At 38.4% G+C, this 27,650-nt stretch overlaps 1 protein-coding gene across 1 annotated transcript; it reads left to right on the forward strand.

The window, feature by feature from the left end:
• Positions 1-268: 268 nt before the first annotated feature.
• COL1A1 (collagen type I alpha 1 chain) lies at positions 269-27,617 on the forward strand. Its single transcript, XM_083147373.1, has 51 exons — positions 269-516; positions 2,415-2,615; positions 2,794-2,822; positions 2,967-3,002; positions 3,620-3,703; positions 3,796-3,864; positions 4,112-4,156; positions 4,270-4,323; positions 5,045-5,098; positions 6,147-6,200; positions 6,623-6,676; positions 6,777-6,830; positions 6,922-6,966; positions 7,758-7,811; positions 7,913-7,957; positions 8,639-8,692; positions 9,364-9,462; positions 9,553-9,597; positions 9,821-9,919; positions 10,213-10,266; positions 10,356-10,463; positions 13,401-13,454; positions 13,706-13,804; positions 14,069-14,122; positions 14,207-14,305; positions 14,423-14,476; positions 14,922-14,975; positions 15,066-15,119; positions 15,419-15,472; positions 15,985-16,029; positions 16,641-16,739; positions 16,974-17,081; positions 17,280-17,387; positions 17,791-17,844; positions 17,934-17,987; positions 19,037-19,144; positions 19,244-19,297; positions 19,939-19,992; positions 20,193-20,354; positions 20,644-20,751; positions 21,622-21,729; positions 22,202-22,255; positions 22,367-22,474; positions 23,600-23,653; positions 23,744-23,851; positions 24,158-24,211; positions 24,333-24,440; positions 24,616-24,889; positions 25,033-25,223; positions 25,578-25,820; positions 26,299-27,617. Exons 1-51 carry the CDS (start codon positions 435-437, stop codon positions 26,443-26,445), a joined length of 4,344 nt encoding a protein of 1,447 aa, XP_083003499.1. The 5' UTR covers positions 269-434; the 3' UTR covers positions 26,446-27,617.
• The last annotated feature ends 33 nt before the right edge of the window (positions 27,618-27,650 follow it).

Genomic DNA, 27,650 nt, shown 5'->3' on the forward strand with positions numbered 1-27,650 from the left:
CAGGTAAACAATTCACGAATAAAACACTTTTTCTTGTGCAGATATTAACTTTAGTATGAATGAAAATGACTCTCCTGCTGTCTGCCTGCGCACTGAGCTCTGAATGCTATAGTCCTATTCTGCACAGGGAGGGGCTGGCTTTGTTTGAAGTGTTTTTTTTTCTTATGAGTCTGTGTATGAGATTTGGTATTGGTTAAAGGGCTGGACCAGTGTTCCAACCTTAAAAAAAAAAGGATAGAGAGAGCAGAATCCCAGGACCCCACCTCTCTAAGTTGTGGATAGATATAAAAGGGGACCCTGTCCAGCTGGGACACAGTAGGAAGTTTCTGCTGGGGTCTGCACTGGAACTATACCACTAAATCCACCCCTGTATGACTAGGACCTAAGAAATTCTTGACAGGACCACAGAGAGTCTACATGTCTAATATCTAGACATGTTCAGCTTTGTGGATACAAGATTACTGCTAGTAATAGCAGCAACAATCCTAGCAGCAAAATGTCAAGGAGAAGACGACTGTGAGTACTCCTATTATTATTTTACCATTGTCAGTCAGGTCTTATTGTTTATTGGTCAGTACACCATGCATGCTAATTACATCATGTGGCTATCAGCATCTTACATGTATCTTCCAACCTACCAATTGTTCTTCACCTTTATTCAATTGTCTTTATATTTTTTTCTGATATTACAGCAATGTTGGGTGCATAAGTCCTAGTAGAACTTAATGTGTATGCTGAGGCTTGTAGTTCCACAGGTGCTGAAAGTGACAGGGAACCTAATTTGGCATTAGAATTGAGTTTAGGCATATCATTTTGGGAAATACTATTGCATTTTAGTGTTCTTTGGAATAGTATATAGTAGGGAATATTTTATGCCAGTGTTAGGGGCTTTGGGAACTTGATTTGTATGTCATACATGTTAAAAACAAAACAAAAAGAAAGAAAACTTTATAGTATAGCTTTTTATTTTATTTAATATGAGTTAAATGTACAAGCTTGTGGTCTGAAAGAGACAAGAAGAATGGGCCAAAAAGAGTTGGGGTGGGTTTTATCTAATCCCCCTTTCCTGTATGATTTCATGCAGTGTTTATATTGAAAACATATTATCTCATGATTGCATTGTGTGAGTACTTTTAAAAAGAGGGCTGCAATGCAGACTTGCATGTGGCTTTCATTACAATCTGTTAAACTCATCAGGTGGGGGTGAACTGGATAATAAAACATGCTATGAAATGATTCATTGGGGGATGTTAACAGATTCCAGTATAAAAAAGTCTAGACATAACTTCAGAACTTCTGCATCGGGATGCTAACTTAACATAATGGTACACAATGACATTATACTACTGCCATCTGGTGGCAGCAAATAAAGTTGCAAGGGTAAGGCAAAAGCAATTGTTGCTGCTGCATTCCTAATCATAACAATTATTACATTATTCATTTAAAAATATGGTTATTAACTAAATGACTTGATCTAACGTGAATATTTGAAATTATATTAGAAAAGCTTTTGTTTTTCCAATTTTTGACATTGTAGCAATTCTAATAATGATAATACATCATGGCCATCTTGTGGCAACTTTTGGCATTGCAACTAAGATGAACGGGTGTGGTGCACAATGCTTTTGACTTCTTTTTGCAACAGTTGTTTAACACCTGCATGGCATATGCCAATCATTATATCATATTTATAAATAATTGAAAAGTATTTTGGACATTTTTAAGCCTGCAGTTGCTAAAAGTGACAGGACTTGTAGAAAAATGTTGGTGGTTTGTTTTTCCTTTTCAGGTTGTGCATTGTAGCTTGCGGCAGTGAATACATATATACCTGTCATTTATTTCTTTTGAGACAATCCTCTTGGTGCTCTTTGACATTCCACTAGTACCTTAACATGTCTCATCCTGCAAAGGCCGCAGGTTCTTCCTTCACAAGCACAAGCTCACACTACCAGCCTCTACTCCCACCCAGAACATTTGCACCTTCTCAAATTCCCTTTCTTCCTCCTCCTTCTACAGCCCAGCACATTATTCCCCCTCTTTTGTCCCTCTTGGAGCAACATCCCTAATGATGCACTTTGGTTTGGAAGAGACCATAGGCTGGAAAACACTGGACTCTTCCAAAATATTTTGTTCTCCTTCCTCCTCCCACCCTCAGTATTTTTGGCAGCTTCCACCAGTCAGAGGCTGGCTGATGGGAACCAGATGATCTCCTTTTTTTCTCTTTTAAACCAGATGTTGCTGAAAAAGTTTAAAAAACACAGCTGTTTCTTGCAGTTTAACCCCTTCTTGTATTCCAGGCAGGTTAGTCATAAGGTGAAGCAGGATATAGTTTTTACTGTATATCGATCGATTGCTTATACATAGGAATGGGCATTTAATGACTCATTTGTCATTTTTATTTTTGCTATCTACAGCTTATGACTTTTCCCAATGCACCCATGAAGGCAAAAGGTATAATGACAGGGATGTATGGAAACCAGAATCTTGCCAGATCTGCGTATGCGACAACGGAAATATCCTTTGCGATGAAATTATGTGTGAAGACGTAGACTGCCCTAACCCATCAATTTCAGAAGGGGAATGCTGTCCAGTTTGCCTTGGGGAAGATGGTAATGGTAAGTAGAGCAGCTCTTCATTTGTAGTTGGTGATTAGGAGGGTTATATTTATTTATATCAAAATGAGGTACTTCAAAGATGCAGCCATTTCTTAAGTGTGACTAATTTAAAAGTCCTATTCAGCAAAGTGTTGTGATGCATGTATATATTAATTCTGACTCTCTCTCCATCCAACAGGAGAAAGCCAAGATGGCCCTAGTGTTGAGGTAAGTCATCACTGACAGAAGTTATGTTATAAATATGATGTACTGTATTTATTTACCAGAATTGTATCTCTGATCTCTTGTTTGAATGTTATCTTTACTGTAACTTTATCTCAATCTAATCTCTTAAATTCTTTCTTCTACCAGGGCCCCAGAGGCGTTACTGGTCCAAAAGGCGACAATGTAAGTGCCAGACATCAGGCCAACAACACATGAACCCTGACCTGCTTTGTGTAGCAATGTCATTGCATGCATACATTAGGCAAACTAATACTGTATATGTATATAAATTTATTATTATTATTATAGTTTATTTTTATGGCGCCACAAAGGTTCCACAGCGCCTAACAATACATAAATGAGCCAAAAACAAATAATGAAATACAGTACAAGACAATTTAGGACAAGTGCATGGTAAATAAGGATAATTGCATCAGGGGACAGGACACTGAAGCAATTATTAGGGTGGCAGAGATATATAAGAAAAGCGCACGAGGACAGAGGGCCCTGCTTGTGCGAGCTTTCATTCTATATGACCTACTACTCTGATCATTAGACTTCCACCTTTAGAAAGGGTTTTCTTTGTAGAATTAAATTGAACTTTGCCCTTCTGTAGATCAAATGCTGAGAATGTGTGTCACTTATTTAAGTCTGTTCAGACTTGTACCTAAAGCATCTTGGAATGTATGGGTTAACAACTTGCAGTAATTGTGTCATAGCCTTGTACACATAGGCCTTCCTGGTTATATTGTAATTGCCTGGGAATAATTATGCAAATGTTGGGTTTTGTTTATGTGCAGGGACCACCTGGTATACCTGGCAGAGATGGCATCCCTGGACAACCTGGCCCACCTGGACCCCCAGGCCCACCCGGCCTTGGCGGAGTAAGTTTTTTACCTGATCACTGTTTGTTTCTTCTCCAGGATCATGGCTCACTGTTCATCTCTAATTGGGGTGTCCTCTTTCTATCCTTCAGAACTTTGCTCCTCAAATGTCTTACGGTTATGATGAGAAGTCTGCTGGTGTTTCCATGCCTGGCCCCATGGTAAGAAGTTGGGAAACCCTTCAGTTGGCAAAGTGCAAACAGAGGGCATTATTGGAAAAACAAACATTTTAAGTGAGAAACTCACTGTGCTAGAGAAGTACTTAAATAGCTCTAGTTTAATGTGTAAGTAACTATGTCTGTCTTTAATAACTGCCATTTTAGATGGGAGAGGACAGGGCCTTCAATAGAGCTTAGGTGGTTTAGGGAATCTTTTCTCATCCTGGCCTTTTTGATTTTTTGATTTTAGGGTCCAATGGGTCCCCGTGGTCCCCCTGGCCAAGCTGGCTCACCTGTAAGTATTGTATGGGTTTATACAATGTTGGCACCCATCATGTGCTCTGCTCTTTTGCACTGAGCAATGTGTTATAGAACTGGACTGATCTTACTCATTTTCTCCTTCCTCAGGGACCTCAAGGCTTCCAAGGACCCCCTGGTGAACCCGGTGAACCTGGTGCTGCTGTAAGTGTTACTTAATCTTTTAAAATATATATTTTAATTAATTCTCCCTTACTTGTAATTAGAGAACTTACCCAGATTTACTTGGATATCAAAGCAGGATCTTATTGGCTATCCAAATCATGTGACAGCCAATAGCCAATGGAATCTGACCTTGTGCTAATATTGGTGAACTGAGTAAATCCAAATCTTGTCCATGATTAACTACCATACATAACATAAAATGATCTCCATGATAGTGCTAGGACTGAGATAGCATAATAAGGCCTTTTACTTACATGGCCTACATCTTGCTGCCTCAGCACATTGTCGCCCCACTTTCCTGCTCATCTTCCTGCTCACTACAACAACACCGCTATGTCCCTTTCTGTGAGTCGTGAAGACACTAGGCCAACAAACCCAACTTCTAGATCAAGCTTTACACAGTGTTGTCACTGGGCCTCATACACTGATTATAGTCAAGAACTCATCTGCCAAGATGCATTCTTCATGTTAATGTTTTGCATCTATAAATATATTGTCAAGAAGAAATATAATAAAATATATAGTATAGGTATATATTGTAAAGCAACATATACTGTATCCTTCTCTTCCACTCTCATGCTTTTCCCACCTTTAGTAGAAGTTAGAAGATCATTGCCTGTCAATGTTACTATAGTATTACTAGAAATATTAGCTGGTCTTTTATAGATTTAATAATTGATGAATCTATGTTCTTTTGCAGGGTGCTATGGGACCTCGTGGCCCCTCAGGACCTCCAGGAAAGAATGGTGATGATGTAAGTATTTTGCTCATAGAAAAGCGACACAATACCAAATGTCACTATTAGTTACCAGGCCAAATCAGAAAGAGTGCATAGTTATCAATAGGCAACAATATTAAATGCAGCCGAACTTATACTCTTATGCAAAGGGATTGGTATTTACTTCTCCAAGTAATTAGTGGTGATAGCTCTTATTTCATCTGAAGCATATTCATATCTTTGAAAGTTTCCTTAGTCTTGTCTAACCAATACAAAAACTGCAGAGGGGAAATATAACAGTATTAGCCATACATTTTCTAACCTATCCCCTATGAATCAGAACCTGTGGGCATGTTATTGCCTAGTAAAATGATTATTATTCTGTTGGTCTTCCCCTGCTTCACATGTTAGAACTTGCAGTTCCACTGTTGCTGGAGGGTCACAAATTGCCTCCCACTGTCATACATACAGTTTTGTATTTTGTATCATTCCATTACATTCCAAACATAGTCTTGCTTATCTCTAAGCCTGACTGGGCCCAGGAACTTTTTAAGGGGCATGGCATAATCTTGGAAGGCATGGCCATGCACCCATAGAATAAAATTAGCACTTTAAGCACCTCCCTGGCCACACTGCAGCTCAGCACACAGCAGCATGTGCAGGGTTGAGAAGAGCTGCTGCAGCTTCTGCTGCCAAGTAATGGGGGGCCTTACTAGGCCAAGGACTGTGTCCCTTTCGCAGTTTCCTTGGCGTCGCAAGTCCCCCTGCAACTCCAAGTCAGAGTAAGGTTAGACTTACTCAGGCTGCACTCGCAGAGGATCATCATGACCGATTGTTGCGATGTTCCGCTAGAACTTTGATCACACTGCAAATTCAGGCAGGAAGTGGTATGCTTCATCTCCTACATTTGCATTGCTATGGATTACATATGCTAAACTGCAGCAAGCAGCATACCATATGAGAACCATGCTGATTTAAGCCCTTAAATTATACCGTACTTGATTTTTGGAACCAGTGCTGAGCAATTACCTTAGGTTTGTCTCTTCACTTAAAAAAAAAAACACATGTCTTCTTTCCCTAAAAGGGTGAAGCTGGCAAACCTGGCCGCCCTGGTGAACGTGGACCCCCAGGCCCACAGGTAAGAGATTTATATTATTATATTATTGAATAAAATCTATTGATTATTATTATTATTATATTAATTATAATGCACCACAAAGTGTCAGTGGCACCATACATATATATTCTATAATATGAAAATATCAGAAACTGACACTTTAAGAGACGTCTTTGGTGCCACTAGGCCTGTACCTGAACATTTTGTTTGAAAGACAGGTTCCAGCTGAGATGAAATCAAAGCACCTGAAACTATTAGCTGAATTCATAGTAGAATGCTATATGTTTAAGATTATAGATTATTATAATTTGTTTACTTGATTCATTGTTTTTTAAGCATTATTTATTGTCACTGGAACATAATTATATTATATAGGGCTTTTGTTGAATTGAACACACTGCTGTCTATATCCATCTTCTAATGGTCTCATTATATAATTTCAGGGTGCTCGTGGTCTCCCAGGAACTGCTGGTCTCCCAGGAATGAAGGGACATAGAGTAAGTTCTAAATGACAAGGTTATCCTAAGGAAATGTGAATGAGCCAATTCCATTAGTACAAGATCTTAAGCAATACCTCTCGCCTCCTCTTCTACCTAGGGTTTCAATGGTCTTGATGGTGCTAAGGGTGACACTGGCCCTGCTGGTCCCAAGGTAGGTTTTGCTCTCAGATTCATTATGGACAATCTCTATCTGACCAAAACCTTCGACTTTGATCTCAATTTGTTATCTTAATCTCTTTCAGGGTGAGCCTGGCAATCCTGGTGAGAACGGAGCTCCCGGACAAGTGGTAGGTCACATTTTTCATTTTACATTGATAATCCATAGGATTCCATTTTGCTGTGCACCTGCTAGCAGTACCATGGATCAGTGGGAACATAAATCAATGCACTGCCATGGGGGATTTAACTAACAGTTATACTACTGTGTTACAAAGAAAGCAGAATACAACAAAATAATCAATGTGCTGTACCCTATGGAACAGTCTGCCTGAACAGAGAGAGGGAAGAGTTGATGTCTATCACTTACACAGATTTAGTATTAGAGCAGAAGAATAAACTGAGGATAACTGTAGTAAACTGAGTAACCATGGTGAATAAAACATGTAGAGTTCTCTGTCTTTTCATATTTATAAAGCCATGCTGTAGTTCGAAGTATGTGTCTGAGATGGCACATAAAACAATAGTGGTCCACTAGGCCTCAATCCACAATCAGTCACATGACATGGCTCCTCTATTGTTTAAGACTGTTCGGATTTAAAGTAAACTATAGTAATCTGGTAGCATTACATTACATTATCATATATTATAGAACTAAAGTCATAAATTTAGATGTGGGATTCTTCTTTGCCATGTTGATGCAAGATAACTCCTAACTGCACTATTGAAGAAATGTGTGGATGGAAATAGATAGACCTTCTACTAGTCTTCTTTAATAATTAAATATCTCTATTTAATATCATACTGTATGCCAATTGGGAAAGTGTTGCTATAGTCACACTACAGTATAAAGGCAAAGTTAGCTTTTAGTACACAGATTATTGTTGGAGAGTTTTTAATCCTATGTATTCTGTTTCTTCAGGGTCCACGCGGACTCCCTGGTGAGAGAGGTCGTCCTGGTGCCCCTGGCCCTGCTGTAAGTATATTGGATAATGTATCTCCATTCATCTGAGTCCTTATAGGTGATGTGTACATGTGAAAGGTATTAATGAGAATTCTTTTCTATTTTTTTAATAGGGTGCTCGTGGTAACGATGGTTCTCCTGGCGGTGCTGGTCCTCCTGTAAGTAGTCTCAATAACTTTACAAATGGGGTCATTCAGACATGAAGATTATACTTATGTGCAGTAAAACTGATAGTAATGGAAGTTCATGTTTTGAGTGTCAAGTGAATTTGTCAAAATTAGGTGTGCAAATTGCCAAGCAAACATTTTTATTCATCATGAGTAAGTAAAAAAAGACATTGTTTCCCCCAGCTCACTAAATAGTGAGCTGGGGGAAACAATGTCTTTTTTTACTTACTCCCTTGCATGCACCTGAGTGGTATTACTGAACTAATTGAGCAACTACCACTATCCATATGTATTTTTATTCGTCATAATGACCGGTAGTCTTTAGCTTATTTAGAAAATATAATCTTTTTTCTACACAATTTTTTTTATTTTAAATATGAGTGGCGCTGGCATTTTTCGCAAATATTTTGAACATTTCTCACAGAGATGTTGGCACTCAAAGGGTTAAGCACACCTATTATAGTAAATCAGTTTTAGAACTAGTCCTCATAATTTGTTATAGTAATAATAATATTTATTTATATTATAATCATTATTATTATTATTATTATTATTATTATTATTATTATTATTATTACTATTTCTGTTCTACATGGTGTTTTTTTGTGATGGAATTAAATGCCTATTACTGTTGCAAGTGTTTACTTTACATAACTTTTTCTTATGTTTTAGGGTCCCACCGGTCCCAGCGGTCCACCCGGATTCCCAGGTGGTGTTGGCCCCAAGGTAAGACTTTAGGGGATGTGAGGTTCTGTGTTCAAACCTCTAGATGTTGAAAAAAGAAGAAAGACAACTATAATTTTTAAGGCTTGTTCAATCTGAGATAAGTAGAGTATATTTATAATTGAACTGAAACTTAAAGCCTATGCACTTGGCAATTATGAGCTTGCAAGCAGGTCAGTTTTGTTGTTTGAGCTCCTTTCAGCTCAAAAGCCATCCAGTGTGTATGGGCAGATGATAAGCGGTGAGCACTGATGCGCACTCTCGCATCATCACCGGTGGCCGCCATTTGTCTGCTGGTTTTGCCAGCAGTCTGAACGGCTTTCCACAGCGTCCTGCTATGGAAAGCCCTTCACAGCTGTGAAAATCGCTGGGCATGGGGGAAATCACACAGCGTGTATGCATTGAGCGATTTTCAGCCCAGCAATTTCAGCAATCATCGCTGTGCATACACGCTGGGCAAAAATGCCCATTGTGAATGCACCTTTAGTAGTGAGCAAAGCCCATATCTTCCAATACCTATGTGTATTCTTTCTGGGAATTGTTTTATATATATATATATATATATATATATATATATATATATATATATATGTCAATCTAAGCAGATATACATATAGAAGATTGGTATCATGGACCTGACTTTAGTGACCCATCTACTGTATTTTCACACACAGGGTGATGCTGGTCCCCAAGGATCTCGTGGTCCCGATGGTCCCCAAGGTGCTCGTGGTGAACCTGGTACACCTGGACAAGCTGGCGCTGCTGGCCCCTCTGTAAGTAATGTGTAACTTGTGTTTTATGATTATTTCATCTCATCCAATTCTGGATAACATTACTGACTGATGTGTTTTTCTGTATTTCAGGGAAACCCTGGTACTGATGGCCAACCTGGTGCCAAGGGTGCCACTGTAAGTAGCCATTAAACCAACTGTCTGCTAATCTAGCACATGCACTTTTTATTTTTTACTGTCAAATCACTGTTATATGCATCCCAACAGATTGCACTCTCCATTCTGTTGTCTTTATCTTTCCCACCAGATGTCCTCATCCTTTGTTTTATACCTAAATCTCTCAAATATCTCTTCTTGATTTGACCAATATACAACCATTGTAATTGCCTGTATACTGCAGGGTTCTCCTGGTATTTCTGGTGCTCCCGGATTCCCTGGTGCCCGTGGTGCTCCCGGACCTCAGGGCCCTGGCGGTACTCCTGGTCCTAAAGGAAACAATGTAAGTATGATTCTTAAAATATATGGAAATTACTAGGTCTTTAGACATGCTTTGAAATAACAAACTATAAGTTAGGATAACATACTTATATGCTTACTAATAATAATGCATGCCCAATGATAATATATAACTGTGCAATGATTGCCCTTTCTTAAAGACAATTTATAATTTGATACGAATAAGGATCTGTAATACTAAAGTATGACACTCCACTAATTGTGCCTTATAGGCTATAATACCTGGAATAGTTGTTTATTACAATAAAATAACATTTCATATTGTGTCTCAACTAGGGTGAACCTGGTGCTCAAGGAAACAAGGGTGAGCCTGGCGCTAAAGGAGAACCCGTAAGTACCATCTGAAACTTTTTTTTTTTTTTTATTGAAGTTATTTATTCAAGTCAGGTCACACTTATCAACTTCTTAATGCCTTTCAGGGCCCAGGTGGTGTTCAAGGACCCCCAGGCCCCCCTGGTGAAGAAGGAAAGAGAGGTTCCCGTGGTGAGCCTGGACCTGCTGGACTTGCTGGACCTGCTGGTGAACGTGTAAGTAACCAGAAATTTATTTTTATACCAACCACCTAACTATCCTCCAAGTTTCTAGGTCTTTACTGAGGCCTTGTGAACAGAGGACAATAGGAAAAATGCCTACATGCAAAATGGACACTAGCCATCTTTTCACAGGTTATACACAACACTTTTACTGTCATATCTAGGGACCACTTACATAAACTACATGTTATCATTAATATAATTAGCATAATTTCCATCACTGTGCTAAAAAATATTTGTAAGGGCTGAGGGCTGAATAGAGATAATACTGTTTTAAAGACATCAGGGTGTATTTACGAAGCCTTGTTTGTAGATCAAGTGGATGTAGAGTACCAACAAGCCCCTAACTGACATTTTTAAACACAGTCTGTAACAGAGCAGTTAAGAGCTGATTGGTTGATACTTTGGGCCTTATTCTAGTTCACTCTGACACAATCCTTCTTAGATGGACAAAACCATGTGCATTGCAGGTGGGGCAGATGTTACTTGTGCAGAGAGAATTAGATTTGGGTGGGGTTTTACTTCAAAGTGAAATCTATATTGCAGTGTTAAAATAAAGCAGTCAATATTTTCCCTGCACAGAAACAAAATAACTCACCCAAATCGAATTCTCTCTGCACATTTTACATCAGCCCCCCTGCAGTGCACATGGTTTTGTCCATCTAAGAAGGATTTTGTCAGAAAGAGAGGCCCTTTATCTCCAGCCAAAGCTTAATTAAAGGACCCCTTACAGTAGTTCTTTTATTGCTTTCCATACAAATATCTTTTGACAATATATGCTTAATTTAGTCTATGATAAAAATATGAAAAGCATCAACATTGCTTCAAATACCAATACATCACCTCCAGTTTGTTTTTATATTTACCCTAACCATGCAAACAGGCTAATGCATTTCACACTACAGAAAACCAAAACTCATTTAGCATATTACTCTATTTTACATAAATGGGGCTGCGTATTTATTTAGTTCTCTTTAGCTCACTCATGGAAAAACGGATCTATTGAACCAGGGCCGTCTTAACAGCAGTGTGGGCCCCTGGGCAAAGCAATGCACTGGGGCCCTTACCCATTCTCCTAGGGATGGGGGGTGCTATCAGCAGCAGCTTTGATGTCCCACGGTTTGCACATTTAGTACCTGGAGCAGTAACTGCTGCTAATTACTTCTTTACTGCACAGGTGGTGGGAGGGAGAACACTAACGTGTGGAAGGGGGCACAGAGCTGAATGAAGGGTCCCTTGTAAATGACTTCCAGGGAGGTAGGGGGTATTTTATACGCAGAGGAGGGTTGGATAATGGAGTGGGCTTAAAATTCATCATTTTCCGGTGGAAGGGCAGCTTGTTTGACTGCAGATATCGCCATTATCTGGAAATTGATTTCTTAGCCTTCAATAGCATAAAAACCTAGAGTCCCAACTTTCAGGAGGTGCTGGGGACTTGGGGATCAGAGATCAGGAGCCAGAGCAATCCATTGAAAAAATCTAAAACTGTACACCAGACGTTTGGAGCTGGAGCAGGGACCGGCTGCTGGAAGACTGATATATTTGGTTCTGGTCATGATAGAGACAAGCTGCTAGTGTCGTCAAAAAGGGGAGAGTCCCAGCTTTTGGAATATTCTCTCAGAAAAACTCTAAGTCAGAGAGAACCTGAGAAATATGACTGGGAAATGCAATTAACAGGTTGGATGTGGACTGCTGTTTTGAAGTTGGATATCTCCAGTTCCCCGGGGCCGATTTTCAAAATTCTGGTATCTCTGGAAAAAGGGGATCCTCAGCTATCAGCATAGGGCCCTTATACACCTGGGGCCCCTGGGCAAGTGCCCATTAAGCCCATACAAAAAGACGGCCCTGTATTGAACCATAATGTTGTCATCCATTGGTACATTCTTTTTGTTTAAAATGACTGTATTATTTGTATACCTGTCCATAGTAATATATTTAGGGCCTACACTACTGGAAGGTTTGAGAAATGCAGTTAACAAATGGGTCTATCAAGGAAACAGCTATTTCTTGGGCTGATCTGGCCTATAAGTACAAGTGACATCAGTGAAGCATGTTTTCTAGTGATGTCATCACTTACTAGTGAATTAATTAGTCTTGTTTTCATGGATTTGTGTACTTTATATTTAATTCAATGAAATTCTGTACTATATAATATACTTGAATATTTATAGGTTGGACTAAACTGTACATACCTTTTGTTCTTTAATTTAAACTTATAGTACATACCTTCTGTTCTTTCATTTACATTTTCTTGAAAACAAACAGTTATTAGCCCAATATCATACATCACCCTGGGGCAGTCTGAGTTTCTACATGCAATACACCAGCTGCATAACCCTTCTGTAACCAAATGTAGTTTCAGGCACAGCCTATTTAAATGATTAACTGATTGGACCATATACAGTATAAGAAACTATTTGATTGTACATTAATCAACTGGCTATCAATGCTCCTAATATAACATATTCATTAAATTCTTATCAAGATTTTTTCCAATGAGCACTCATAATTTTAGTATCTATGGAGATCAGTACAGTGTTTAGTTATAAGGTTGTTACATATACACAATCCTTAATATTATTTCATAACTTGTGGAAAGCACAGATAGTGCTTTTCTGTTTATACACAGGATCATACATACAGTAGTCCCTTGAATACACAATGAGCAAATCAGAAGTAATAGGCATATGATAGATTTGAGTTACGGGTGTGTCTGCTTTGGAACTAGCTGGCCTAGCAGGTGTCATAGACTTATAGCATACTTAAAACATATTCTGACATGGATCCTTAGTTTACTGAATTTCATTAATAACTCCCAAAGTTATTAACATATATAATTACTATTTTGCATGTGTTTCAGGCTATTCTGATTTTGTCTCTATTTCATTTGTGTCCGATTGACTTGATTGACCATATCTGCTCTTTTGACAGGGTGCCCCTGGAAGCCGTGGTTTCCCTGGTGCTGATGGTGCATCTGGCCCCAAGGTAAGACTTGGGAACAATGGATTAATTATTTGGAGCATTCTTTGATGATACAATGTAACTATACAATGTTCAATGAAATGGGAAATTGAACTATAGTTACATTATCCTTTTATTTTATAAAGTGGTGAAGAATTATTGATGGTTTTTGTAGACATGACATTTCACACCTGTGTTTTAGTGATGACTTACATGTTTGTGTGTCTCTTGTAAAGCTTCACTCAAAGTATGTACTGTTTCTTGTTGTAAACTAGGGTCCCCCTGGTGAACGTGGTCCCGTTGGCTCTGTTGGTCCCAAAGGATCTACTGGTGAATCTGGTCGCCCTGGCGAGCCTGGTCTTCCTGGTGCTAAGGTGAGAGTTTACCTTAGACTTCAAGATGGCACTAAAAAGCTACCATAGGGAAATAATTCAAATGTAATTGGTCAGTTATACAGAATTAAGTCTAGAATATGTACACTTCCTATGTGTACCATACTATAAATTATTTGTTTTTCTAGCCTACATAACAAAAGAACATTTTCAAGAATATAGCAATGTTTATATGATCGAACACAGTTGTATTTTATGGGCCTTATAGATAATAGTGTGACCATGTTTTTCTTTCCACCTTTCTAGGGTCTGACTGGTAGCCCTGGTAGCCCTGGTCCTGATGGCAAAACTGGCCCTGCTGTAAGTTGTCTTCCATATACTTGCATATACTAGTTTTTGTTAAATTTTACATATTTTCTAACCTATACAATGTTTGTTATACAGGGTGCTCCAGGTCAAGATGGCCGCTCTGGTCCACCTGGCCCACCTGGTGCTAGAGGCCAATCTGGTGTAATGGGATTCCCTGGTCCTAAAGGAGCAGCTGTAAGTATTTATTGCCTGTGAGGCTATAACCTGCCTTATACATTACAAACTTTAACATATTGCTAACCAACTGTCCTACTGGTTTCTTATTTGTTTTAACTTTTCTTTTTTCCTTAGGGTGAGCCTGGAAAGCCTGGCGAGAGAGGAGTTGCTGGCCCCCCTGGTGCTCTTGTAAGTATGAATTTTGGCCCAATTGGGCACTTTAGTTTGTCAAATAGGGTGCTTCATTCAACACAGGTATAAAGCCCTGTGGTTAAGCATGGTTTGTTGCAAATGGGAAGAGAGAGAAGTAAAGATTATAGATGGAAAGTGTTTGTTCCAAAATAAAGGCAGTCTTATTATTTAGAAAAAAAATCATTGTTAGCACACTGCCTCCAACACAAAGCACAGAAGATGGGGCAGACTGACTTTTAAATTGGATTATGGACTCAATCTGTCTACCTTTTCAATCTTTACTAAGATACCTTAAAAGTGTCCTTGTCATTAAACAATTTTCAGTAATATAGAGGTAGCACATGAAAGTTAGTTTACAGTTGTTAGCCTCAGATAAGGAGTACTTCCTTTCTATGCTCTAGTGTTGCCTTCAGTAATATAAACTATCTCTCATTTTCTATAGGGTGCCCCTGGCAAAGATGGTGAAGCTGGTGCTCAAGGTCCCCCTGGCCCTGCTGTGAGTATAAATATTTCTTATTTGCAACATTGATTACACATTGATCATTGATTTTCATCAGATATAATTAATGCTACTTTTGTTCTACAGGGTCCCGTTGGTGAGAGAGGTGAACAAGGTCCTGGTGGACCTCCTGGATTCCAAGTAAGTACTTGTACATAATGCATGGTGCCATTTTCAGTCTTTATAAACTGATTTTTTTTATTATTGAAATGTTTGTTCTTGAAAGGATCATTTCACGTGTTTTGTGTGGTAGATATTATTGTACATTTTATTACATATATTTTTGTCATGATCTTATATAGAGGACATGACATTATCATCATTTGCACACATGGATTGTGCCATACATGACCTGTATACATAATGCTCATGGAAACTGATATTGAGATATTAGCCTTAGTATCCCATATATTAATATAACATTATCTTTCATTTGGCAGGGTCTTCCTGGATCTCCAGGTGCTCCTGGTGAGAGTGGCAAACCCGGTGAACAGGTGAGAGGAAAATAGCTGCCTTCTTAAATTGCAGATGTGTATTTTGCTATCTATATACTGTATATATAAAATGATATTCAGATTACATTGTGTGAATTACACTTTGCAACATTCACAAATATAATTTATAAACACAGAGGTTTATGTACCTTAAAGTTAAACTAAACCAACTTCTAAAAAGTATTTTAGAGATGTCCGTGTTTTTGTGGTGGAGAGACATAATTTGGAACTCCCTAGTAGCTGCTGGGTGCCATGTTACCATTGCTTGCCATAATAGTGGCCATATGATTTTTACAGCAGCTTCCCATAGCCAATGTATATTGTTTTACGCATACATTGGAAATACTTATTGTTTCCAAACAGTAAAATGTCCAGCACTTGTACTACTCTTTTGAGATTGCAGTCTTACCATACACAATATTTTCAATAGTTACACTTACTATACAGTACTTAGGAACCTTTTTGTTGATTGCTACATTGCATATTATTAACATTGGTCTCTCTGTTCATAGGGTCCCCCTGGTGATGTTGGTCCTTCCGGTCCATCTGGCCCAAGAGTGAGTATCATGTCTGTTTTTATGAAGTGCTACAGTTGCTGTACACATGAAAGTTACTAGCACTTTAATTATACTGTACTTCAAACATTCATCCCTTTACTTAGACTGCAGTGCATATATTGTATAAGTGTAGCAATCTAGTTATATATATTTAGAAGTATTTTGATAGCTCGACCTTTCACATCATACCTATACACATATTAGCAGGGACTGCATAGCGATGAGCTTGTTCGTCACAGCTCTGAGGTCTTAGTTTGATCCTAGAAAGCCCTAGTTGTATGAAGTTTGTATGTTCTCCACATGTTTGTGTGGTTTTCCTCCCACATTCCAAAACCATACTGGTAGGTTATATGATTTCTGACTAAAAAACAATGTTTATATGTGTCTGTGTGTGGGAATCTAGATGAGTAAGTTCTATTGAGGGCATGACTGATGTGACTTACTAAATATTATCTGTAAAACACTGCAGAATTTGCATGCACTATATAGATAACTGTTAATAAATAATAGTGACAAAGACCATTATTTGGCCATTTTCAAACCTTTCCCCTTTCCATGCATATGTTGATTATTATACCATTGTAATCAGTATTATTTTTTATGACTTCTAGGGTGAAAGAGGTTTCCCTGGTGAACGTGGTGCTCAAGGTCCTCCTGGTGCTCAGGGACCCCGTGGTTCTAATGGCTCTCCTGGTAATGATGGTGCTAAGGTGAGTTATCATAAAAATGTAGGCTCTAATGTACAATATATTATAGAAATTTGGTTTCTACTATAAAATATAAACTAAGCAATTTGTGTAATAGAGCAATATGCTTAATAAAAGCATTTATTTAGTCTTAAGAATGTAGTTTTGTGTGTTGACCAATTGTGTTGTACTTGTGTTGACCAATTGTGGTATACTTTCTTTAAATTGCTATACCATGTTAATTTCTTGTGATAATAGGGTGAAGCTGGTGCTCCAGGTAGCCCTGGTGGTCAAGGACCCTCTGGTCTTCAGGGAATGCCCGGTGAACGTGGAGCTGCTGGTCTTCCTGGTGGTAAAGGTGACAGAGTAAGTGCAAATACATCACCATGACCTAAGAACTTACCTACTCTTCATGTATAGACTAAACTTCAAGTATCAAATAATATATCAGAACCTTTTGTACTCAACCTTTGTGAATCAAGACCTTCTTTTTTTTTTCTTCTGTTGGAATTTAATACTTGTAGTTCACTCCTGAAACTTACAGTAAACAATTCTTCAATCTAGGGTGACCAAGGTCCTAAGGGAAGCGATGGTGCTCCTGGCAAAGATGGTGCTAGAGGTTTGACTGGTCCTATTGGTCCTCCTGGACCTTCTGGTGCTCCTGGTGACAAGGTGAGTGAATCATCACAACTATACACACTTAAATATGTGTACATTGCTATCTACACTTTTAAAGATTCCAAAAAGCAATGTACAGGTTCCTAAAAGGACACTCTAGATACCAATATTTAATTCCACAGTTGTGAGGGGTTGTATTATTTAAATATAATAGACTGTTCTATGCTTTACTACAGATATCCAAAATATATTTAAGAAATGTTTCTAAAATGTAATGATATGGCCTTCTGCTATCTAGCAATCACTAAAAATATATAACTTGCTAAGTAGAATATGCATACTAAAATATATATTATTATCAATTTATAGAGGGTCCTTGTACTTGGATTTATTCAAGGCACTTCATTACTTTAGTCTAATACTGATCCACTATATAATAATCTGTTCTTCTCTACAGGGTGAAGCTGGTCCCGCTGGTCCTAATGGTCCTAGTGGCGCTCGTGGTGCTCCCGTAAGTATCTCCTTTATATTAATCCAACACCCTTTTCTGTACCTATCATATGATGGTTTATTACAAAAAGATCCATATTTCTCCTATAGGGTGAACGTGGTGAGCCTGGTCCTCCCGGCCCCGCTGGATTTGCTGGTCCCCCTGTAAGTATACTCCCTACATTTGTATTTTGAAGAACCAAAATATTATCCACAGTCAACCTAACATGAAAACCATTAACGGTCTAGAAAATACTCTTAATACTGGTTACAGCTAAATTTCATTATTCTTTGCCTAATTTACTATAAAACTAAGGTCCACATCATCCAGATGCAAAATCTAAAGGGCTTCTAGTTTGATTATTTCATGTAAGTGGTCATCTACAATATATTATTATGATTAGCTAATAGCACTAAGTATCCAATAACCAACTTCCGGAAAAGATATCTAACCATAAAAAAATATTTTCCCACAAATTAAAAAAGGGGGATGTACCTGTGTGTGCTGTCCAATTAAGTGAGATCCCTTCCATAGTGTCAGGTGCATCCAGCCTCCATCAAAGTGATAGAAAATAGTATAATGTAGATGTTGTTGCTTGGGATCATACAACAGAGTTTCTTGATCAAGTTGACTAAGTGATAGAAATTACTAGATAATTTGAGCGAATGGCCAATGGTTTTCAATTGCGCAGGTGTCTAAATCATGAAAAGGTGCATAGCACATGGTTCTCTGAGTGTGCATTCACAGAGGTGCAGTAGTGATTGTTGTGCATGGTATCAAATGTGGATTGGAAATGCACTGGGCAGTGAATGGGAGGTGGCTATTCAGACAAACATTAGGAGTGTCACAGGGTTGTCATGTAACTGGTTGTTGAAAATCAGTCACAATGGAGGCAATACTCTGATGGAGAATCTGCACCTAGATTAGGGCTGGTGGAAGGTTCCATGGTGTGACCAATGGTTGCACCTAAAGATTCTCCAATTGGGATTTCAGTATGTGCAGGTGCTCAAAGTGGGTGTCTAAATCGTTCCACATTCAGATGCATGGCTATACACCAGGGAAGGGCATGTATGGATAGTAGCATAAAGTCACATGTGCAAGATTGACCAATAATGCACACACAGTCATTGCAACATCTAACTCAGAATTAAACCCAATATGATTTTCTAAGATAGACACTACTCTTACTAATCTCTCTCTTCTCTCCATGTAGGGTACTGATGGTCAACCTGGTGCTAAGGGAGAACAAGGAGATGCTGGTCTTAAAGGAGATGCTGGTCCTCCCGGCCCTGCTGGTCCCACTGGTGCTCCCGGCCCTGCTGTAAGTTTTTTTTAAGACCCCCCCCCCCCCCCCAAAAAAAAATATATTCTCTCATGAAAAGTAAGCACAACAATACCAATGTAACCCTTTGTTTTTCAGGGTTCAATTGGTGCTCCTGGCCCCAAAGGTTCCCGTGGCCCCGCTGGTCCCCCTGTAAGTATGAGTAATCCACTAAACTGCTAGAATATTGATGAGGTAGCCTTTGGTGCACTTTTTACAGTGCTTCACAATCCACCACAATACAAATCATATTTGTTTCTAATATTAAGTACTGAGTACATAAATGCCTGTGTAGCTAATGGAGTGTAAATTTATTTTTGTGCTACTTAACATAAATGTTTGACATGAAAGCTTTCTAGGTTTAGAAACAGAGACCCATATTACTTATCCAAGGACACTCCATTAAAATCAATATATATATATATATATATATATATATATACAGTATATATAACTTGAAGAAAGTATCATGAATATATCAATACATAATAAAGATGCACTAAAAACACCAGATTATAAATTCATGTTTGCATGCCATTTAGGAGGATTATCATAGTAACATAGTTTGTGGTGTTGAAAAAGATGCAAGTCCATCGAGTTCAACCTATTTTTAAAAGGATATTACCTTATAGTATCCTTTCTACAGCATGACCCTTCTACACAAACACCTTATATTTTCAGTGCTATCTACAAATACATGTCTGAAATCTCACAAGAACTTAGTTCTGATCCATTTGTGTCATCATGTTTGATTCTATTGAACATATGCACTGACCTGTCTCTCCTATCCATAGGGTGCTACTGGTTTCCCTGGTGCTGCTGGACGTGTTGGACCCCCTGGCCCATCTGTAAGTACCTCTCAATTCACTCACTAACTCGCTTTGAATAACCTCATATTGGTTCCATTGTTTTTATCATTAATTTACATTTTTATACCATTTTATACCAATATTAATAGTTATGTTCCAAACAAGATTTATAGTACATAGTAAACAGCATAATTTATGCCACATTTTGGACTTTATTTAACAATAATATTAATTTATAGGGCAATGCTGGACCACCTGGACCTTCTGGACCAGCTGGAAAAGAAGGACAAAAAGGACCTCGTGGTGAGACTGGCCCAGCTGGACGTCCTGGTGAACCTGGAGCTGCTGGACCTGCCGGACCCCCTGGCGAGAAAGGATCTCCTGGTAGTGATGGCCCTAATGTAAGTGCTCCTTAAATCTACATCTTCTCCCTCATTTTGCTATAACTAAAACATCAAGTGTCTTTCGGAATCCTGAAACAAGTGATTTAGGTTGCAATGTTGCAATGTTCATATATAGCTCTGTAGGTAGCAATCCCTTTAGTGAACCTATTTGCATGGCTTGTGGATTTCTATGCTAAGATACTGTGTGCCCAATATAATCTATATATAAACCTGAAAAATGATGAACATTTTCTATAGTGTGTTTATTAGAATGTGAATCTATAAAATGACTCTAATTATTCTCTAGGGTCCTCCTGGTATTCCCGGACCTCAAGGTATTGCAGGAACCCGTGGTACCGTTGGTCTTCCCGGACAAAGAGGAGAGCGTGGCTTCCCAGGTCTTCCCGGACCTTCTGTGAGTACCAACTTGAAATGTATACAGGGACAATAGAATATTGGAAAAATATAGATATTTTAACATTATATAAATAATTTCACTGTGGCCCCAGAGAATGTACTCTATGATCAAAGGGGAGGTACCTTCAAACTAGCACTTACATAATAACATAGTAGTTGAGGTTGAAAAATCCTTTTTGCAGGTTTCAATAAAGTATATGGTCTAACTCAGCAGTTCTAAAACTGTGGGTCCTGACCCCAAAGTTGGTCCCGACCTTCTCAGCATGGGGTTGCGACTGGCTGATGACTTTTCTAATCTCAGTCAGTGATTCAAGAAATCTGAAAAATCTGTTGAATTGTCTGTTGTTTACGACCCCTCACATAATTTTGTGCCTCCACAATGTATGTGCTGTCTGCTGACTACACATGTGATGTAATGGCCTTCTGCAGTAACTTGCTGGGGTCATGTCATTATTTTTATTGTCTGATGGGGTCCCAGAGCAAAATGGTTTGAAGACCCCTGGTCTAGCTGTGATATGCCCCTGTGAAATAATTTGCTTGTTGTAACTTTGGTCTAAATAATAATTATGGGTTGTACCCCTGGATGTTTTTTTCCAGTAAATGTTTGTCCAACCTTATTTAAAATATATTCAATGTTTCGGCCCACACTACCTCCAGAAGGGAGTTCCATATCCTTACCATCCTACTTTCCATCTCTGGAATACAAGTATACCTGTAGCAAATTAAGTATGCTAAATATCCTACCTGTATGGTATCATATTTACACACACACACATAGTCACATTACATTTAAATTATGTTGTTATTATTATTATTACTATTATTATTTGTCTTGGCCTATACATTATTGTGATTTGTATCCTTTTAGGGTGAACCTGGCAAACAAGGTCCATCTGGCCCCAGTGGTGAACGTGGTCCCCCTGGCCCTGCTGGCCCACCAGGCTTAGGTGGACCTCCCGGTGAATCTGGTCGTGAGGTAAGTGTCTCTAAAAATATTATTAAATTAGTAATATTAGTAATATCTGTAATATTATTTAAATTGGGTATGTACACAAGACTGTAATGTAAAAAAATAACACCTATGGGAACCCAAATTCAGAATAAATTAGTGTCAATATTGCCACCAAATTTTATAACTGTTTTGTATATCCTCCACAAAAGAAAAAGAAAAGAGACTTGTATTTGGTTCCTTCTAATCTATGAAAAAGCTAAGAATAATGGATAGGCTTCAAAGTAAAATAATGTTCAAGTACTGTAACATGAATACCTCTATCGATAGTGTTGAACATCTTCTGAAGTTCATAGCATGTTAATGTTTCAAGTACACTCATAGTGGGAGTTTGTGCTAGTCTATATAAACAGGTGATGGAATCAGGATAAAGTGCATAAGTTACCTTCTCTAAAACTGGTATGAAGGAAGTCTCATCTATTTTGTGTTATGTGTTTAGGGTTCTCCTGGTTCTGAAGGTTCTCCTGGTCGTGATGGTGCTGCTGGACCTAAGGTTAGTTGCTACAACCATATTTTTTGTTCAATAAAATCCTGTATAATCTACAGTATTTATGGGTGTTATGGATGGCACCTAAAACTAACTATGTAATCCTCATTTATTTAGGGTGATCGTGGTGAGTCCGGACCTGCTGGTCCTCCTGGTGCTCCTGGTGCCCCTGGTGCTCCTGGCCCATCTGGTCCTGCTGGAAAGAATGGCGATCGTGGTGAGACTGTAAGTATAGCAGTTACTGGTATATGAAAATCTTATCATGCCATAATTTGGGCAATGAGATTCCCTAATATTTTACTTAGTTTTCTAATTCATAGATAGAATTACCAAAACTTATGCCGAAGCCTAGCTGTATCATTACTTATACCTTTAGTGGTTAACCAAGCTATATGCTGAGATGCTCATATTCCAAGGACTACATTGCTAAACACCTAACTTACTCTCATTTGTATAACATATCTTGTGTTTAACCAATTTATGTATACCCAGAAAAACAAATGAGTAAATACAGAGTTAAAAAATCATAAATAATTTGTACACATCATTCCCTACAACTGAAGATTTGCAAATATTTGAATACTGTATATTACTGTTAGGGGGCAGATATTTGTCACCTGCTATGAAAAGGTGTAAGTAGAAGCTGCAGGTGATGACTTGAAGGAAAATAGATAAATATGCTTCCTTTGTATAGGCATCTTATGTGCCAACAAAGGCTTTTTTTTGGAGAGAAAATGCTCCTATTTTACTTATTTTGTACTATAGTTATACTATAGTTTTAAATTAAACTGCAGTTGACTCATTGCCTAATGATACTCCAAGTTAATCTGGAATTGGCCTACCAATCTGCAAAACCCATCTGGCCACTGATGCTTAGGTAACATCCCCACTATTAAATCTACAGTTGCCCATGTATATTTTAAAGAGGGTAGAGGTGCCTCCTTTTAATTTGAATGAACACCATGCAGAGGGCTCAGATGCTTAAAGTATTCATTTCACATGTTCAGGTTATGCCTTTGTATGACCTGTCTCCCATATGTTTTTATTATATGACTGAAAAAAAAGATAATAAAGATATAATATTGGACAATCTGGAATTGCCCTATTAGTCAACACAGTTTGCTCTGTATCGTTTTCTAAAACCCATCTTCATCATTCTCTAATTTATATAAAACATTTGCATTGTTTAATACGCATTAATTCAGTTGAGGTTGCATTTGCAAGTAACATAACATATAAGAAGCTTCCTTGTGAAGACATAAATACATTTTCTGACCACTATTTATTGATTGTGAAGAAACCATGGACTGGTTAGATATATCTGTAAAATGCTTCTATCTGTATTGTTAGGGTCCTTCTGGTCCTGCCGGCCCTGCTGGTCCTGCTGGTGTTCGTGGCCCCGCTGTAAGTACTCATATTATTTTTAATATGTTTTACCAATTTCATTTCAATGTTCTGTTCTCAAATTTATTTCTCATCTCTGTATTTAAATAGGGACCACAAGGCGCACGTGGTGACAAGGGTGAGGCTGGAGAACAAGGAGAGAGAGGCATGAAGGGACACAGAGGATTCAATGGTCTTCCCGGACCACCTGGCCCCCCTGTAAGTACCATAGGCCATAGTGCTACTACTATTGTCCTTCTTCTTTTTCCTCATTGCTGTTGATATTTAAACTTTCCACTTATACTGTTTATCAATCTATTCTATGCAATATTCTTTATAATGATCTTACCTTGGCAACCACATTTAGGAAGCTAAATTACTTTTTACTCTCTATAGAAGTTGTTTTCCACAAGTTTATCTGCTCCTTTAGAGTATATATTAGAGCAATCATCTAATCTTCTCAGCTGAAATTGAATTTTTCTTGAATCTCCAGTTACAAAAAGTAATACACAATATTTATTTCAGGGTCATTCTGGAGAACAAGGTCCATCTGGTGCTTCCGGTCCCGCTGGTCCAAGAGTAAGTACAATTTTCTACTATTTTTCAGCAACATTTATAACTTCTGCTTTTAAAACAAAATATGTTATGGTCTCCAAATGTGGTCTCATATATATGACTGACCGAGGCTTTCCCACCATAGGGTCCCCCTGGATCTTCTGGCAATGCTGGTAAAGATGGTTCTAATGGTCTGCCTGGTCCAATTGGTCCCCCTGGTCCACGTGGTCGTACTGGTGATGTTGGTCCTGCTGTGAGTATATATATATATATATATTCTTAGTTCATTGACTTAAAAGTAAGTCTGAAATTTTGTCCAGAGCATACTTTTATTTTGTAACTATTTTCCAAAGTGGCCACATTATCTATTTTTGTTTTCACTTTGAATGCTATATGTTTTCTAACTTATTCTATTTAATACTTTTTAGGGTCCCCCTGGACCTCCTGGTCCTCCAGGTCCCCCTGGCCCCCCAAGTGGTGGATTTGACTTCAGCTTCATGCCCCAACCACCTCAGGAGAAATCTGAAAGATTATACCGTGCTGATGATGCCAATGTAATGCGCGACCGTGATCTAGAAGTAGACACCACTCTGAAGAGCTTGAGCAAACAGATCGAGAACATCCGCAGTCCCGAGGGTACCAAAAAGAACCCAGCCCGCACCTGCCGTGACCTGAAGATGTGCCACTCTGACTGGAAGAGCGGTAATACAATGAGCTGAAGATTTAGGAATATATTGATTGAATATTTTTATTCTTCAATACGAGACAAAATGTGCAAAATTTTCGAAAAGCTGTTTTATTTCTCTTGTTGCATTACCTTATTGTTTCCCCTTTTCTTTTTTCAGGTGAGTACTGGATTGACCCCAACCAGGGATGCACTCTTGATGCCATCAAGGTCTTTTGTAACATGGAAACTGGAGAGACCTGTGTATACCCTACACAATCCAGCATTCCACAGAAGAACTGGTACACTAGCAAGAACCCACGTGAGAAGAAGCATGTCTGGTTTGGAGAGACAATGAGCGATGGATTCCAGGTAAGGATATTGATATAAATAATATCTTGACCAATTCACAAAATTAATCTTATCTACTAGTTTGTTATATGGTATTTTGTAGAACATCACCAAGTGTCACTTATATTACAGATAGAGCCAGGTTCTTCTTGACTAAGTTTCTGCACCTAGAAAATGCTTCCTTTCTTCTATTGTTCTCAGCTGTAATACAATAGAGAGAACAATACAGCAAGGGCATTAAGAGGGGATTAGTGTGACTGGTCTTTCAAGAAGAAAGAGGCTGCACCTATATTATAAAACTAAATCAGTTCCAGAATTATAACAATGTTAGCCTAAATGTGATGATTCATAAAGTGATTTTCTTTTCTTATTCAGTTTGAATATGGCAGTGAAGGATCTGACCCAGCTGATGTTGCCATCCAACTAACCTTCCTCCGCCTCATGGCCACCGAAGCTTCTCAGAACATCACCTACCACTGTAAGAACAGCGTTGCATACATGGACCAACAATCTGGCAATCTGAAAAAGGCCCTGCTCCTGCAAGGCTCCAATGATATTGAAATCAGAGCCGAGGGCAACAGCCGTTTTACATTCAGTGTCACAGAGGATGGTTGCACGGTAAGTTGGCACTAATATCCTGAGCACAAAACTTCACAATCTTTAAATGGATTTTTTATTATTTTTGATAGATAAAGAAAAGGAAAGCCAAAGTTTATCCCTTTTAAAAAATTAGGTTGAATAAAGTCTAGTTATTGTAAAGCACAATGGAATTTTTTGCACTTATTTAGAAAATAGTGATAAAATAAATCATTGTGATGCTACAACTAAGATGATGCTCTTCATATGCCTTACAAGTACATAATAATACAAATAAACAAGTCATTTTCAGATCTATGAACAGAACAGGAAAGTGTTCTTTAGGAGCAGAATATTTTATTATATGTTAATAATTTATTTTGATTTTTTTATAAATTATGTTAAATTCCTACATAATATTGCTGCCATTAAAACTTACTACATATGACAGCTTCCACATTTATTTTTGATTTCTATGCTGTAGCCAAAGTGTGTACTAATTAGTTTGTTCCTTCCACAGCAACACACAGGACAATGGGGCAAGACAGTCATTGAATACAAGACATCAAAGACATCACGCCTGCCCATTACCGATGTTGCACCCATGGATATTGGAGCTGCAGACCAGGAATTCGGAATTGACATCGGACCAGTCTGCTTCGTGTAAAAACAAAACACAAATACCAGGACAGGAGAATATCTCATGCGGACTTGAAATTGTTGTTCCTCTCATCTCTAAAACTGTTCTTGTTTCCGAAAGCATTACACGAAAAAACAAACAGATAGTCATGCTTTGAAAAACATCTCTCAAAGGACAGACCACACCCGTGTGAATTTGTGTTCACGGGATGGAGATATTTCAACTCTCCCAATATCTGTGTTCCCTGCTTACATGAATTGGCTTTCCACTACCCAGAAGAAGTCCTCTCCACTTCAGAAAAAAATGGAATGTCCTTCCTATGACTGTCCCTGGATATGAGATGAGGAGAATGTAGGATCGATGATCCTATAAAGTTACCAGAGTAGAAGAGGAGTAAACCAAATCATTTCATGTAATGCACCTTTTTTAAAAAGTAAAAAATGTTTTTTTATTTTCATTTGTTCAGGTGGCAAAAAAAATAAATATGAAAAAAATAAATTTGAAGGTGTGTGGAGAGTGTTTTGAAATCATGAAAAAGTATATTTTTTCCACTGGGTGTGAGTGTCTCCTTCTGCTTCTTACTTCATCATTCTTGAAGTTTCTCCTCAATGCTGAGCTTCATCTTTGTCATACTGAAAGCCCCACAGATCATTCAGTTGAAGGTTCTTCCAGTGTTAGAAGGGTGAGCATTGTAGAGTATTAATGTTTTTATATTCTGAGACTACCTCACTGTCATGTCCCATTCCATTGGTGCTATGGTCTCACTGCTTCTTTGATAGTCTTCTCCACAGTAGCTTCAGTTTTTGGTGCTAAGCAATAGAAGGATCTATTGTCCATATTTATTCCCCTAAATACCCTGCAACTTGAGGAATTTAAGGTGCTATCCTGCTCCAATCTTACCACTTCCTTTAAACCCCTCTCCCGTGAACACAAGGTCATAAGGTCCTGTCTGTGTTGGTTTAATTTCCACATTCTTGTTTTGCTTGGTCCTCTTCTCCATTCTTCCTCCTCCATCTTAGTTTCTCTTATTTTCCCACCTGTCCCTGTTCTCCATCTTTGTCCAACCCAAATCTAGACAGCGATGCCATGGGGTTTTAACTGAAACCAAAGGATCTGTACCTGTTTGTAATTGTATAATAATTTGAGATGTTTTTAATTATTTTGATTGCTGAATAAAGCATGTGATATGGTCCAAAACAGTCAATGTGATCAGTGGTCCTTCTCCGTCCAAA

Source organism: Crinia signifera, chromosome 6 (assembly GCF_055691185.1).
Source record: "Crinia signifera chromosome 6, ASM5569118v1, whole genome shotgun sequence".
Classification (NCBI taxonomy): Eukaryota; Metazoa; Chordata; class Amphibia; order Anura; family Myobatrachidae; genus Crinia; species Crinia signifera.

Coding starts and splice junctions, on each gene's coding strand:
- COL1A1 (XM_083147373.1), top strand. CDS start 435: ATGTTCAGCTTTGTGGATACAAGATTACTGCTAGTAATAGCAGCAACA. Junction 9,598..9,820: donor CTGGTGCCAAGGGTGCCACT/GTAAGTAGCCAT, acceptor TGTATACTGCAG/GGTTCTCCTGGTATTTCTGG. Junction 17,988..19,036: donor CTGGATTTGCTGGTCCCCCT/GTAAGTATACTC, acceptor CTCTCCATGTAG/GGTACTGATGGTCAACCTGG.